Genomic DNA, 17,004 nt, shown 5'->3' on the forward strand with positions numbered 1-17,004 from the left:
GCCTCACGGATGCCCCTTAACTGCTCCGCTCTGGTGGCCAGCAGGGTTGGCATCCCTGTATCCCGTGCAACTGACTGCCACAAATGGGCAGACCGTCTCTGGACTGCTGCAAACCCCAGGGCACAATACAGACTGAAACACACCCCCATTCTTCCTGTGAGAAGGGACTATTTGCGTGTCCTGGAGCTTTCGACCGAAGGGGCTGGCTTTTGGTTTGACATACGTCTAGAGACCTACTAAGATGCTGTACTTAGCCGGTAAGTCAGTAGATTCCGCCCTGTGCCCTCCATCTGCCTTGCCTCAGATAGCTGGTATCTCCCAGAAAGGAGCTCATATAGTTGCCTGGCACCCTAATGTTTGTGACTGACGCTCAGGGTGCCCAGCCTAGGTAGCTGGCAGGACCTAATGCTTGCAGTCCTATAGGACTATATAAATTTGTATACTTTAAAAGCTGCTGCCTGACAGTCTGATTTACGTACAATCAGCCTGAATCTAGGTGCTGACTTAGGTCCTCCTCCAAGGGACAGCTCAAGAATACAATAAATGAACTGAAAAATAACCGGAGGGGTTCAACAGTAAACTGGATAAAGAAGAAGAAAGGACGTGAAAACTCAAATACAGGGCAGACAGAACTCAGCCAATCAGAGCAGCAAAAATAAGAAAAAAAAAAAAACTAACAATGTAGAAAAGAGAACTTATAGGACTTATGAAATAACATCAAACAGACCAATATTTGTATTAAAAGGTTCCAGAAGAAGGAGAAAAGAGAAAGGGGCAGAAAGCTCATCTGAAGAAAGAACAGCTACCTGAAAATTTCTCTAAGCTGGGGACAGAAACAGAAATCCAGATCCAGGAAACCCTGAGAGTTCCAAATACAAAGCTGAAGAGACTCAAACGCATTATAATTACAATGTCAAAAGTTAAAGACAAGGAAAGAATTTTAAAAGCATCAAAAGAAAACCAATTTCTTATGTAAGAGGGATTTTCCTCCGTAAGATCAGATTTTTCAGGAGAATTTTGGTGACCAGAAGGGAGTGTTATTCAAAGTGCTGAAAGAAAAAAACTTCCAGCCAAGAATACCTACTGTACCTGACAATGTTTTCATTCAGAATTTAAGGAGAGATAAAAAGTCTTCCAGACAAGCAAAAAGAAGTTCATTAACACTATACTAGCTTTAGAAGAAATTTAATTTTCTTTTTGAGAGAGAACCAGAGAGGAAGGGGCAGAGAAAGAAGGGAACAGAAGATCTGAAGTGGGCTCCATGCTGAGAGCAGAGAGCCTGATGTAGGGCTCAAACTCACTAACCGTGAGATCATGACCTGAGCCAAAGTTGGACACTCAACCAAATGAGCTACGCAGTCACCCTGCCTTAGAAGAAATTTTAAAGAGATTTCTTGAAGCTAAAATGAAGGGTGCTAATTAGTAACGAGAAAATACAAAAGTATAAATCTCACTGGTGAAGGTAAATACATAGTAAAATTCAGAGTCTAATGTTGTAAAGTGGGTGGTGTTACACCCACTTTAATGGTGGGTTAATCACTTACAAAGCTTGTATGAAAGCTGAAACATGAAGTAGCAAAGATAGCTATAACTACGATAATTTATTAAGGGATACACAAAATACAAAGACTTAAATTGTGAACAAAAACGTAAAACAGGTGGGTGGGGGTTAAAAATGTAGAGCTTTAGAAGATGTTCAAACTTAAGTTCTTATCAACTTAAACCACACTGTTATAAGTTGTTACATGTAAGCTTCACAATAACCAGGAAGCGGAAACCTACAGTAGATACACAAAAGATAGAAAAAGAATCAAACATACCATTATAGAAAATCACCAAATCACAAGAGAGGAGAATAAGGGAAAAAGAAAAGAACTACAAAACGGCCAGAGGACAATTGACAAGGTGACAATTAAGTACATACATATCAAGAATTACTTTAAACATAAAAGAACTAAATTCTTTAATCAAAAGACACAGAGGGGTGCCTGAGTGGCTCAGTCGGTTAAGCATCCAACTTCGGCTCAGGTCATGATCTCGCAGTTTGTGAGTTCGAGCCCCACATCAGGCTCTGTGCTGACAGCTCAGGGCCTGGAGCCTGCTTCGGATTCTGTGTCTCCTCCTCTCTCTGCCCCTCCCCTGCTCATGTTCTGTCTTTCTCTGTCTCTCAATAATAAATAAACGTTAAAAAAAAAAAAAAGCCAAATGTACAAAAGACACAGAGTGGCTGAATAGATAAAAGACCCATCTATATGCTGCTTACAACAGATTCACTTCAGATGGAAGGACACACACAGACTAAAAGTGAAGAGATGGAAAAACATAGCCCATGCAAAAGGAAACCTTAAAAAGAAAGCTGGGGTGGCTATAGTTTCAACAAAGATTGTAATAAGAGACAAAGAAGGTCATTATATAATAAAAGGGTCACCCACCAAGAGGATATAGCATTTGTAAATATTTATGCACCCCAGAATGGTAAAACATAGAAAGCAAATATTAACAGACATAATGAGAGAAATAACCAGTAATACAATAATACTACAGTACTTTAACATTCCAATTTCATCAGTGGATAGATCGTCCAGATAGAAAATCGATAAGGAAACACTGGCTTTAAAAAATACATTAGGCCAGATGGATGTAACAAACATATACAGAACATTCATTCCATCCAAAAACCAAGTCTCAAGCGCACAAAGAATATTCTCTAGGACAAATCACATATTAGGCCACGAAACAAGTCTTAATAAATTTAAGAAAATTTAAATCATATCAAGCGTTCTTTTTCTTACTATAATGGATGAAACAAGAAATCGGTTACAAGAAGAAAACTGGAAAATTCACAAATACATGCACATCATACAACATGCCGCTGAACAACCCATGAGCAAAAAAATACCAAACAGAAATAAAAAAGTGTTTTGACGAAGATGAAAATACAACATACCAAAACTTATAGGATGCAGAAAAAGCAGTTCTAGGAGGGAAGTTCACAGCAATAAATGCTTACCCCAAGAAACAAGAAAAAATCCAAAAAAGCAAAACCTAACTTTACACACCAAAGAACAAGAAAAAGAGGAGCAGGGCCCAAACTTAGTAGAAGAAAAAAATAACAAAGATCAAAGCAAAGATAAGTGAAATAAAGACTAAAAAAGCAACAGAAAAAGATAAATGAAAGTAAGCTAGTTTTTGAAACGATAAACAAAATGTGTAAATCTTTAGCTAGACACACCAAGAAAAGATTGGTGCCACAGAAATACAAAGGATCATGACTGACCACTGGGAAAATTATACTCTAAACTGAACAACCCAGAAGAAATGGGAAAAATTCCTGTAAACCTACAATCTATAAGACTGGATCATGAAGAAACAGAAAATCTAAACAGACCAATTTTACTAAACTAGTAAGGAGACTGAAGCAATAATCAAAAACCTCCCAACAAACAAAAGTCCAGGACCAGAGAAGTTCACTGGTGAATTCTACCAAATAATGCCAATCCTTTCTTTTAGAACTCTCCCAGAAAACAGAAGAGGAAAGAGTACTTCCCAATTCATTTTATGAGGCCAGCATTATCCTGATATATACCACAAGAAAATCACAGGCCAATATACTTGATGAACATAGATGCAAAAATCCTCCATAAAATATAGGTAAACAAAATTCAACGACACATTAAAAGGACCATATGCTTAGATCAAGTGGGATTTATTCTAGGGATGCAAAGATGGTTCAACATCCACAAATTAATGTAATATAACACACTAACAAAATAAATGATAAGAATCACAAAATCATCTCAAAAGATGAAAAAAAAAAGCATTTGACAAAATTCAACATCCACTGATAAAAACTCTCAACAATGTGGGTATAGAGGGAATGTACCTCAACATAATAGAGACCATATATGACAAGCCTGCAAGTAACATGATATTTAAAGGTAAAAAGCTGGAAGTTTTCCCTCTATCATCAAGAACTAGACATGGATACCCACTCTCCCCACTTTTATTCAATAAAGTATTGAAATGCTAGCCAGAGAAATTAGGCAAGAAAAAGAAATAAAAGGCCCACAAACCAGAAATGAAGAAGCGAAACTGTAACTATTTGTCAATGACATGATATTATGTATAGCAAATCCTAAAGACATGACCAAATAATCTGTTAAAACTAAAAAACTCAGTGGAATTACAGGATACAAAATCAGTATAGAAAAATCTGTTGCATTTCAATATGGTAATAACAAAGTAGCAGAAAGAATAATTAAAACAACCGTACTTACAACTGCGTCACAAAGAATACCTGGGAATAAATTTAACCAAGGAGGTGAGAGAACTGTACACTAAAAAATATAAAATATTGATAAAAGCAATTGAAGATGACATAAATAAATGGAAAGAAATTCTGTGCTCATGGAATAGAAGAATTAGTATTGTTTAAATGCCCATACTATCCAAAGCAATTTATAGATTTAATGAAATCCTGGTCAAAATTTCAATGGTATTTTTCACAGAAATAGAACAAACAACCCTAAAATTTGTAGGTAACCACAAAAGACCATGATTATCCAAAGAAGTCTTCGAAGTAAAAACAAAGCTAGTGGAATCATACTCCCTGATTTCAGACTATGTTACAAAACTACAGCAATCAAAACAGGGTGGTATCAGCATAAAAACAGACACACAGATCAACGCAACAGAATAGAGAGATAAACCCACACACATATAGTCAATTAATTTACAAAAAAAGAGCCAAGAATATACAATGGGGAAAGAACAGCCTCTTCAATAAATGGCGCTGGGAAAATTGGACATCCACACGCAAAAGAATGAAGCTGGGCCAGTATCTTACACAATCCACAAAAATACACTCCAGGGAAGATGGTGGAGGAGGATCCTTGGTAAACCTTGTCCACAGATACACCACCCACACTCGTGTAACTGACCCAGAAAATGACCCAAGGACTGGCAGAATGGCTCTTCAGAGGCAACTGTAGAAAGGAGGCTACATCCAAAATGGTAGGAAGGGCAGAGCCGGTTAAAAAGCAAACCAACCTACGAGACTAATCACAAATGGGAGGGACACACTGTGTGCACAAAGGGAAAGGAACAGATCCCACACCAGGCACTCTGGACACAGGGGACCTACACTGGGAAGACAAATCCCCATAACATGTAGCTTTGAGGACCAGAGGGGCTTAACTTCGAGTTTGTACAATTAGTGGGGCTTAACGCCAGAACTTTAAAAATCAGTGGGTTGTCTCTGGGAAAGCCGGAAAGCAAGGGCATAGGAAACGGTCCCTGCCATATACAGTGTGTATATACAGTGTGTGTGTGTGTGTGTGTGTGTGTGTGTGTGTGTGTGTGTGTGTATACATATATATATATACAGCGTATATATACATATAGTGGAATAGTACTCAGTAATGAAAAAGAATGAAATCTTGCCATGTGCAACAACGTGGATGGAACTGGAGGGTATTACACTACGTGAAATAAGTCCGAGAAAGTCATAAAGGTTTTCACTCATATGTGGAATTTGAGAAACTTAACAGAAGACCACAGGGGAAGGGAAGGAAAAATAAATTACAGAGAGGGAGGCAAATCAGAATAATCTTAAATACAGTGAACAAACTGAGGGTTGATGGGCGTGGGGGTTTGAGGAGCAGGGGAAATGGGTGATGGGCACTGAGGAGGGCACTTGTTGGGATGAGCACTGGGTGTTGTATGTAAGTGACGAATCACAGTAATCTATTCCTGAAGCCAAGACTACATTGTATATTAGCTAACTTGACAATAAATTATTAAAAAAAAAAAAAAACCACCACCAACAAAAGATAATATAAAACAAACAAAAAACAAAACAAAAAAATCCCCCCCAAAGAAGCAGCAGTTTGAAAAGTGCCTGGGGTACACGGGAAGGAGATTTATTTACTAACCTCAACACATGCACCGGAGTGGCAGAGATCTTTGGGAACTTCTCCAAGAACCAAAGAGCTGGTGGGCACTATCTGCCCTCACCCCAGCCTAGACACACAGCCAGCTGTGGGACCAACATGAACCCTCACCACCTAGCTTGCTAACACCACAGCCCCTGCGTTCTCCTGTGGACTACCTGATCCGACTGCCCCGCTCAGCAGGAGTCCATGCAAAGCGACACCACAAGCTTCTCCTTGTGCAAGCGGCTCCCTACCAGCCACTCCAAAGTGACTCCTGCCCTGGGGACAGGAGAAAGTAACCGGCAAGAGGCTGGGTGCAGACATCTGATCTGACCGCTGGCCCTGCCTATGAACAAAAGCCTCACAAGGAGCAATACAAAGAGAGAGCCCGGTAGTTCCGGGTCACCACAACCCCAGCAGACTGACTGGGGACAGATGTCAGGTCTGACTGCGGGCCCCGCCCATCAGTAAAAGCCTCTCAGGGGGCAACAAAGGGAGAGCGCCCTGAAGTTCAGTGTGACCAGTTCTGGCAGATGGGCTGAGGGTAGGCATCTGGTCTGACCCAACTCAAGCCCAGGGCAGCCCCACACTGGCCCCTTAAGAGCGCTGGGGACCAAACTCTGCCCTCAACAGGCAAAGAGGGCCACTGCAGACACCTGGACTGAAGGCGAACACGGCTCAACCACAACAGCAGGGCACACACTTCTCGAGCCTCTGTCCCCATCTGTGGGAGGAGGAACAGTGCGGGCTTCTCTGTGGCCTCGCCGCTAGAATTTATTGCCTATTTAGATATCATTGTTGCCTCTGTGAAGACCCCCTAAATAATACGTGGGCTCCCAGGAAAGCATTACTTTAACATTTATCAGGGACAAAATGATTCAACCAAATCTCAAAGCATGGGACCTCTCCCTGCCCTGAGCCCACATTGTACATCTGCTTTATTTTTTAAAAAAATCACCAAAAAGCATTCCAAACGTAAAGATAAAAAACCTTCCTGGTTCCCATAATATTAAAAAGTCATTCAGCCTTGGGGCACCAGGCTGGCTCAGTTGGTTAAGCGTCCGACTTCGGCTCAGGTCACGATCTCGCAGTTTGTGAGTTCGAGCCCCGCGTCAGGCTCTGTGCTGACAGCTCGGAGCCTGGAGCCTGTCTCCCTCTCTCTCTGCCCCTTCCCCAGCTCACACTCTCTCACTGTCTCAAAAAGAAATAAACATTAAAAAAAAAAAATTTTTTTTAAAGTCATTCAGCCTTGCACATACTAAAACCACGAGAGAAAGTCTAGAATTTTCTAGAATGCTCTTTGTCATAATAATTTGTAATCTTTATGTGAAAAAACCATATAACCCTGCACCAAATGTTCCTTCCCCAGAGCACTCTCTTCTTTGTGAAGACTGTGTATCCTGGACAGCCGTGCTAGCTTGGGCTCAACTCACTCTTTTCCTTTTTAAAAATTTTAAAAAGGTTTGTTCATTTTGCATTAACATTTCCCAGCACAGCTGGCAGGACATCAGAGCAACTCACCCGAGAACACCTGGGGGTCGCCTGGACCCCGGCTGCTCTGTGCCAGCACCGGCCCCTTGTGCCACTGCGGTTTCTCAGCACCTCACAGGTGTATCGGGGGACTTCTCCTGATACCCGGAGCTCCTCAATTTGAGTTGATGATCCTGACTTCGATTCCAGCTGTTGATGGTTACCGGTAGTGTTCTCTAGGTGGGAATAACCTAAAGGAGTTGATGGATTATTTGTTTTAATTCGGCATTACACAAATTGATGTTTTAATAGAAGGCTTGTGTAAATTTTCTGGCTAATAATATGAGAGTCTAAATCATTCAGCTCCAAAGAGAACTGAGTGGGAACAGACTCTGTACCTCTCTCCTCAAAGAAGGGAGACCTGAGACGGACCTCGTCTGTTTCTGTAGCCTGCATAAGGGTGGGAGGATTTAGTTTCCACACATCTCAGCCTGCTGGGGCGAATTCTGTCTGATAGGCACACTTACAGTTGTGATCCTGTATCTAAAGGGAAAATCTATTTTATCGTGACACTGCTGAGCCTATGTATGTTTTGAGCTCAGTAACAAGATGGCCACTAAATGGATCGTTAAATCATCACACCGTCTCGCAACCGGAGTTACTCTGTCAGAGATCAAATACACGAGATGAGATTCCCTACATTCAGGCTTTTAAGCTCCCCCATGATAAAGATGCTTCATTGCATCGTTATTGCTCCCCAAGCAGGGGAGCTCAGGCCCCGGGCTTCCACCTGTGCACAGAGGGGCCGCACCCCAGATCCTATACCCTGAGCCTGGGGCACTGTGACCACTTCTAAAAATACTTCTTTTAAAATTAAAAAAAGAAAAATAAAGATGCTTCAGGGGAAGTGACCCAACTGAAGGACCAGAGAGACAAGTGTGGACAAAAATCTAATAAGACATCTGACCCCCTTCCCAAAAGTCGGAATGAGGAAGAGGAGGAGGGAGACAGGCAGACACTGGACATCCTAAATCCACCGCCCCAAGCCCAGGCACCAGAACCAAAGTCCAACCCACGGCCTGCTCCTCCAGCTCCTCGAAAGGGCTGAAAAGCAACCAGGGGAAATGCCTGTTTCGCAGGAGGGAGAGATAGGAAACAGATGGAAAGTGTTAGTCCAAACTTTGAATCTGCCTCTGGCCTTGCCGGGGGGTGCCCCTGCCACCTCTGCCTCTACCTCCCCCCTCCTCCTGTTCCTGTACCTCCACCTGGGCTACTCCTATATGATCCTCGGGCCATCAACACCAGCAGCTCCTGCTCCCCCCACCCTCACTATCAAGGAGCAAAAAGCACCCCAAGCTGTCGGGCTACTTCCTTATGAGGTTCAAACTGAAGCACCTCCCAAATCAGCGTGAAGGGGCCCAAAGACTCCCCTGGACTTCAGTGGCCCACTTCAGATTTCCCCACTGGAGCTCCAGATAAAATTGACAGTGGGGAAGGAATTGACTTTTTTTTTTTTTTAAGGTTTTATTCTCAAGTAATCTCTACACCCAATATGGGGCTCGAACTTGCAACACTGACGTCAAGAGTCCCATGCTCCACCCACTGAGCCAGCCAGGTGCCCCAATCAACTTTTTGGTAGACACAGGTGCAACATATTCAATATTAAAGCTACTTCAAGGTTGTTGGTTTCATTAAAATAGACATGAGTTTTAGAGTTATCAAGATCAAATATAATACAGATATCAGCTTTTACTCTACCTGAATTTATGAGCTAAATTTGTGTTGTATCTGTTGCAATGTCTCAACAATGACTTAAAATGATTGATTTTGTCACATGCAGTTCACATGGGTAATTGTAAGAACAAGTGGGTTAAACATATAAAAAGGTTTATAGCTTTCAAAATCTTTAGTAGCCTTGAAGTTTTGCTAGGTAATTAAATGATAAATTGGTTCAAACTCATTGGATATCTAAGCCTTTTCCAAATAAGATAAAGTGAAACATTAAATACTAAACACAGGTTTACCTACACTGTCTTATTATATAAGAAAACTAAAAGATCAGTTTGGGTTTGTTAATAAATACGTTTCATGCTTTATTAAAAGACTGTACTATGAAGAAATATGGTTTTAGAAATTATGAAATATATTCATAAATGTGCCAATCTACAGAACACGGCGGCGGTGGGGGGGGGGGTACCTGGGTGGCTTATTTGGTTGAGTGTCTGACTCTTGATTTCAGTTCAGGATCTCACTGTTCATGGGTTGGAGCTCACATTGGGCTCTGTTCTGACAGTGTGGAGCCTGCTTGAGATTCTCTCTCTCTCTCCCTCTCTCTCTCTGCCCCTCTCCCACTCATACATACACACTCTCTCTGCCCTGCCCCTGCTTGTGCACTCTCTCTCTCAAAATAAATAAATAAATGTTAAAAAAATCTTTAAAGAATACTAGTATAACAGTTCACAATTGCTTACTACTCAGTTTCTACTAGAAATTAAGGTTTCTAAGCATGAAAAATACTGATAAATGTAATTGAGACTACTAGAAATAATAAGGAAAACATCTCTGTACTCAATCAAGGGATGTTAGAGATATGTTTTTGGTAAGATAAAGTATGGAGAATAAAAATACATTTTTGTTGAGGGAAAAGAAAGTCATTATGTCCTGAAATGAGACTGGTTAGAGACAAAAAAAAACTTAGGGCAAAATCTGAATGAAAAAGAAAAGTTGTAGGTTTGTAAAAGGGAATCTCTCTCGAAAAAAAAAAAATTATGAATGTTCAGAACAAAAACTGGGATGGAGGAGTCTTAAAAGTACACTAATATAAGATTGAAATTTGGTTTTTCCCTCTATGAAAAAAGCAAAGTTTTCCTGGATTGTTGGTCTGCTCTTGATAAATTATAAACAAAGCTTTTTGTTTTCCTTTATCGGCCCAGAAAAAAACAAGATTTCTATATTTGGTTTTATCAGGGCCTTGATTACTTAAGAAAACTAAATCCTCTCAACATTAAAAGAGCTAACTTTCAGGGTGCCTGTGTGGCTCAGTCAGTTAAGCACCCAACTTCGGCTCAGGTCATGATCTCACGGTTCATGGGTTCAAGTCCTGTGTTGGGCTCTGCACTGACAGTATGCAGCCTGCTTGGTATTCTCTCTAGCTCTCTCTTTGCCCCTCCCCGATTCATGCTTTCTCTCGCTCTCAAAATAAAGTTAAAAAAAAAAAAAAAGGAGCTAACTTTTGCTAACAACTATATAACCCTATATATTTGCCTTTGTAATCTTCTGTTGCCACCTTTGTTGAATAAATATTGTTTTATAATAATCTATGATCCTATTTAGGTATGTTCTTTAGAACCTTCTGAGGTTTATAGCAAACTTCCCCAAAATGCAAATTCTAAATTAAAGGCTTTTTAACTAATTAGGCTTGTCTATTTGGTGTGTTGTTACACGAGAAGTTTGCACAAACGGTGATAAATCTGAGGCTCTATTGTGTGAGTGAATGCTGTTTATTGTGTGAGTAAATGCTGTGAGTAAATGTTCCAGAAAGTATATAAGATTCCTAAAATTTTAATATGTTCTGGAACAACGTTATCACTTAAAATTCTAATTATTAAAGTGCTGTGCATCACAAAAATAACCAAATTTTCTTGTCAACTGTTTTATAAGAGACTCTCATTGGATTTTTAACCATGCCCATTTTTGAGTTCTGCCATTTACAGTTACATTCTGATGCTCTTGCAAATGTGTTCCAGCTTCAAGAAGATTCATAAAAAGAACTTTTTACAAATACAAATTTGTGGTATCTTCAAGATCATAAAGCTAAACTGGGTAAGAATTTCTGGAACTAAGGGAAAAGCTGCATTCACACAAAATAGGAATTAATAACATGGGGCTGAGTGAACTGAAAAATATTATAGTTATTATGACTTATTGGAAACACTGCTCGTTATCTAATGTTTGCTCTTTCAGATTTAAGGAAAATTTTTCTCTTATGACATCTATTACTTACAGATATTTGATAAAATATTCCTTTGTAAACAAACTGAAACATTTATCTTTTCTCTCTACCTGAACCCTCCAGAATTCATAAGCTCTCAGTGAGTATTCTTTCTTACGTGGCAATTATAATTATTTACAGAAGTTCAATAAGAATCTGTTCTCCTTGTAACAGGGCACGATTGGAAACGCTGGTTACACAACCAAGGCTTTGACCGGAATGTCATTATTTGAGAGAGACATTCATAGACGCAGATGTGACCAGACAGCTGTAAGGAATGAAGGATTGACTTTATGGAGCCAATAAAGCCCCTTGGAAATGTTAGCCTGACACCTTGCTTCCAGAGTTCCCAGCAGCTGTACCAGGTGAGTAAAGTGCAAGTGCAGGAGCCTCAGATTTTGGAGACCTTGAGGAAAGCAACCCCCCCAAATCTACACGTATTGAAGGCAAATGCGACAGCACGTATTTGGACTGGTTTCTGGCCTTGAAAGGCTATTAAAAGTTTAATTGGAAATTCCTTATAAAAAGTTCCAGCAAACAAGATATAGCAAACTTACATAGTCAAGCAGTATTCTTACTATGCTTATGTAAATAATCAGGCCAAGTTTATTAGGACGGAACTTATTTTTCAAATAGGTTAATCTTTATTTGGCTATCTTTGATGGAAATGAGAGTGGCTTTAGAGAGAAAAAATTATGTTTCAATAACACCTTTGTGGAAGTTAGATTCCAGTTCTCTCTTTTAATGTTTGTTGTTGGCCTAAGCTAGACAACTTGAGGTAAGATTCAGAGAAACTGTCACAATAGCTCATGTATAGACAGCCTTAGCAACCTGTTACTCTGTGGGGATGATGAAAGGACCCCAAGGGCATATGATTATTTGAACAGCTGGACGAAGGGATGGACTCCCTGACAACTATGTAATTCATCTGTCACCAAAAAGGTCCAGACAAACAGTAGGTCTACTGATTACCAAATTAATCACCTTGGTTGGTTCCTGGATAGGACTAGCTGGGGAAATAATTTACAACAAAGTCACAGCCACCGTGTCCATAGTGGTGGCTGAAACAGGACAGGGGTTTTAAACTCATACAAAAATCATTAGACTCTGACTTCAAGCATCTTAGATCACAAATTAGCCTTGGATTATGTCCCAGCTGAACAAGGAGGAATAGGTGCTGTTGTAGATACATCTTGTTTCATTAATGTTTCTTGACAGGTGGAACAGAAGGCTGACATCATCCTCCAGCAGGCAACATAATTTTAACAACCCCACTGCCCAAACCACCTGGGACTCCATTAAAGGGGACCTCCCAAATGTTGACTTGGTTCTTGCCTTTTCTTGGGCCTTTAGTGGCCATTTTATTGCTGTCACTTTGTGGGTCCTGTGTTTTTAACCTCCTGGTTGACTTTGTGTCTTCTAGGCTTCAACAATTCGAAGTCAAGCTAATGGTGGTGGAAGGGTTCCAACCTGCACCAGTAGAGGGGGATTCCAGTCCTTATAAATCATTAGAACAGTCAGCAAGACACCTCCAGGGCAGGACAGGGACAAGAGATCCCACTCAGCAGGAAGCAGTTTCTGACGATGAGACCTTTGGCCCCTTTTCCATAAGAATAAGGAGGTCACAACACCTGGAGTGGGGATTGAGATGGAGGAGGGACTGGACTTGGGTCCCCTCAACCCTGACTGCTAAATCCGGGGTTCTTTGGTTGCCTCCATAAGGAAGGAAAAAAAAAAGAAAAGCTAAAACTCTGTGCCTCTTGAGTAGTACATCTTGCAGGAATGCAGAGGGGAGATGCTTACTGAAAGGAAGATGCTTACTACAAAGACTGGCAAAGAATGAGTCAAACCAGTCTGTGCCATGATGGACCTCACTGCTGACCTTTCACCAAGTTTCTCCCTCATTATAATACTAAAAATCACACCCAGGGTGGAGATTTAACATCCTAAATACACATACGACTCATAAAAATACATGATCTTTAAGTGCACACGTGTCAAGAAATTCCCCACCTTGGGGCACCTGGGTGGCTCAGTCGGTTAAGCACCCAAGTCTTGATCCTGGCTCGGGTCATGATCTTGCAGTTCGTAAGTTTGAGCCCTGCACTGGGCTCTGTGCTGTTGGTGCACAGCCTGCTTGGGATTCTATCTCTCCTCTCTGCCCCTTCCCCCACTTGTGCATGCTCTCTCTTCTCTCCCAAAATAAGTAAACATAAAAAATTTTTTTAAAAAGAAGGAAAAAAAGAAATCCCCATCTCTACATGCTTATATGTCACCCTTTTCCCATCAAAGTTTCTTTAAAACTCTTTCTGACCTCTCCTCAAGCCAGCCTGAAGGCTCTTCCCTTTGTGGTGTCTCCCTTGTGCTAGAGCATAAGCCCCAATAAAGGCTTGCCTGGAACTCCTGTTCAGCCTCTTGTCAAATTCTGTTGTTTAGAGAGCCCAAGAGCCAGGATGGTAACAGCACTATAAGACCATTTCTTCATAAGGCTATTACTTTCAAGACCAGGAGGTGGAGATGACTTTCTTAACACACAGAAACAGACACAGAGAGTTTGATAAAATGAAGCAACAAAGGAATATCTCCCAAACGAAAGGACAAAAATCACAGCAAAAGTGCTAAATGAAACAGAGATAAGCAATATGCCTGATTATCTGATTACTTTGAGAATTCAAAGTAATGGTCATAAAGATACTTACTAAACTTGAGAACAGATCACAGGATTTCACTGAGACCTTCAACAAAGAAGTAGAAAATACTTTTCAAAGAATAATCAGACATGAAGAACTCAGTAACTGAAATTAAAAATATACTATAGGGAATAAATAGTAGACTAGAGAAAGCAGGAGAATAAATCAGTGAGCTGGAAGACAAAGTAATGGAATCCAACCAAACGGAACAGTTAAAAAATAATAATAAATGAAAATAGGTTAAGGGAACTCAGTGACAGCATCAAGTGTAATAACATTCATATTACAGGGATCCCAGATGGAGAAGAGAGAGGAAAAAGGGGCAGAAAATTTATTTGAAGAAATAACAGCTGAAGATTTTCCTAAAGTGGAAAAAGAAACAGAAATCCAGATCCAGAAGGCACAAAGAGCCTACAACAAAATCAACCTGAGGAAATCTGCAACAAGATGCATAATAATTAAAATGGCAAAAAGTGAGAATTTTAAGAACAGCAAGAGAAAGGAAAACAGTTACATACAAAGGAAACTCCATAAGGCTATCAGCTGATTTTTCAGCAGAAACTTTGTACACCAGAAGGGAGTGCTCATTTGTGCTGAAAGGAAAAAACCTCAAACCAAGAATATTCTATCCAGCAAGACTATCATTCAGAATAAAGAGATAAAGAGTTTCTCAAACAAAACCTAAAGGAATTCATCACCACTAAACAAGTCTTACAAGAAACGTTAGAGGGAATTCTCTGAGTGGAAAGGAAAGGCCTCAATCAGGAGCAAGAAAACTAGTAAAGGAAAAGATTTCACAGCTACAAACAAACATAATAAAAGTAGTACATTAATCATTTATGAAACCAGTATGGAGGTTAAAGCACGAAAACAGTAAAATTAATTATATCTATAAAAATCAGTTGAGGGATCCACAAAATAAAAGGATGTAAAGTATAGTGACACCATATGCATAAAATGGTGGGGAGAGGGGAGTCAAAATTTAGCACTTTTAGAATGGGTTTGAACTTAAATGACCATCAACCTAATATAGACTGCTTTATGCATAGTATTTTACATATAAACCTAAATTTGAACAGATAAATTACTAGCAATAAAACTGAATCAATAATCCCCAAATTCTCAACCAGTAAAGTCCAGGACCAGATGATTTCACAGGTAAGTTCTACCAAACACTTAGAGTTAATACCCATTCTTCTCAAACTATTCCAAAAAAAAACAAAACAAAACAAAACAAAAACCAGAAGAGGAAGGAAAACTTCCAAATTCAGTCTATGAGACCAGCATTGTCCTGATACCAAAAGGCATAAAGACATTATTTAAAAAATCAAACTACAAACAAATATATCTGATCAACACAGATGCAAAATTCCTCAACAAGATATTAGCAAACCAAATGCAACCATACATTTAAAAAATCACCACAATCAAGTGAGATTGACTCCTGGGATACAAGGATGGTTCAGCATTTGCAAATCAATAAATATGATAGATCACTTGAATCAGAGAAAGGATAAAAACCATATGATCATTTCAATAAATGCAGAAAAAGCATTTGACAAAGAACAACATCTATTCATGATAAAAAAAAAAAAACCCTCAACAAAGTAGGCTTACAAGGAACACACCTCAACATGATAAAGGCCATATGTGAAAAATCCACAGCTAATGTCATAATAAATGGTGAAAACCTGAGAGTTCTTCCCTTAAGATCGGGAATAAGACAAAGATGTCCACCCTCACCACTTTTATTTAACGTATTATTGGAAGTCGTAGCCACAGCGATCAGACAAGAAAAAGGAATAAAAGCCATTTAAATTGGTAAGGAGAAAGTAAAATTGTCATTCTTTGCATATGACATGACACTACATATAGAAAGCCCTAAAGACTCCACCAAAAAACTACTAGAACTGATAAATGAATTCAGTAAGGTTGCAGGATACACACATACACACACACACACACACACAAACACACACAGGAATATTACTCAGCCATAAAAAAGAATTGCCACTTGCAATAACATGGATGGAACTAGGGGATATAATGCTAAGTGAAATAAGTCCAAGAAAGACAAATACCATATGATTTCACTCATGTGGAATTGAAGAAACAAAGTGAAGAACAAAGAGACAAACCAAAAAAATGTAAATATAGAGAACAGGGGAGGTAGGTGAGTTAGATGGGTAAAATAGGTGAAGATTAAGAGTTCACTTACAGTGATTAGCACTGAGTACAGAATTGCTGAATCACTGTATTATACACCTGAAATTAATATAACTGTATGTTAATTATACTTAAATTAAGAAACTAATTTTAAAAACTTCAAAATGGAATAAAGACCTAACTGTAAGACCTGAAACTATAAAGCTCCTAAAAGAAAACATAGGCAGTAAACTCTGAGACACTGTCCTTAGCAACATTTTTCTGGGTATGTCTCCTCAGGCAAGGGAAACAAAAGCCAAAATAAACCATCAGTACTATATCAAACTAAAAAGCTTTTGCACAGTAAAGAAAATCATCAGCAAAACAAAAAGGCAACCTACTGAATAAAAGATATTTGCAAATTATGTATCTGATAAGAGGTTAATATCAAAAATATATAAAGAATTCATACAACTCAATAACAACAAAAACAAGAATCCAATTTAAAAATAGGCAGAATTGGGGCACCTGGGTGGCTCAGTCGGTCGAGTGTCTGACTCTTGATTTTGGCTCAGGTCATGATCCCAGGGTTGGGAGATCGAGCCCTGCACTGGGCTCTGCACTGAAAGGACAGAGCCTTGGGATTCTCTCTCTGTCTCTGTCCCCCTTCCCCCACACCTCATTTATGCATGTGTGCGCACACACACATACACACACACACACTCACACACTCTCTCTCTCTCAAAATAAATAAGCATTTTTAAAAAACTAAGTA

At 39.6% G+C, this 17,004-nt stretch overlaps 1 protein-coding gene across 1 annotated transcript in view; it reads right to left on the reverse strand.

The window, feature by feature from the left end:
- Positions 1-17,004, reverse strand: part of LOC131490024 (uncharacterized) — a 49,825-nt gene that overhangs the window by 16,800 nt on the left and 16,021 nt on the right. The window contains exon 2 of the mRNA XM_058691976.1: positions 7,455-7,654. Coding sequence (XP_058547959.1) covers positions 7,455-7,654 — 200 coding nt within the window. The remainder of the gene's footprint in view (positions 1-7,454; positions 7,655-17,004) is intronic.

The sequence above is a fragment of the Neofelis nebulosa genome, chromosome 11, assembly GCF_028018385.1.
Source record: "Neofelis nebulosa isolate mNeoNeb1 chromosome 11, mNeoNeb1.pri, whole genome shotgun sequence".
Lineage (NCBI taxonomy): Eukaryota > Metazoa > Chordata > Mammalia > Carnivora > Felidae > Neofelis > Neofelis nebulosa.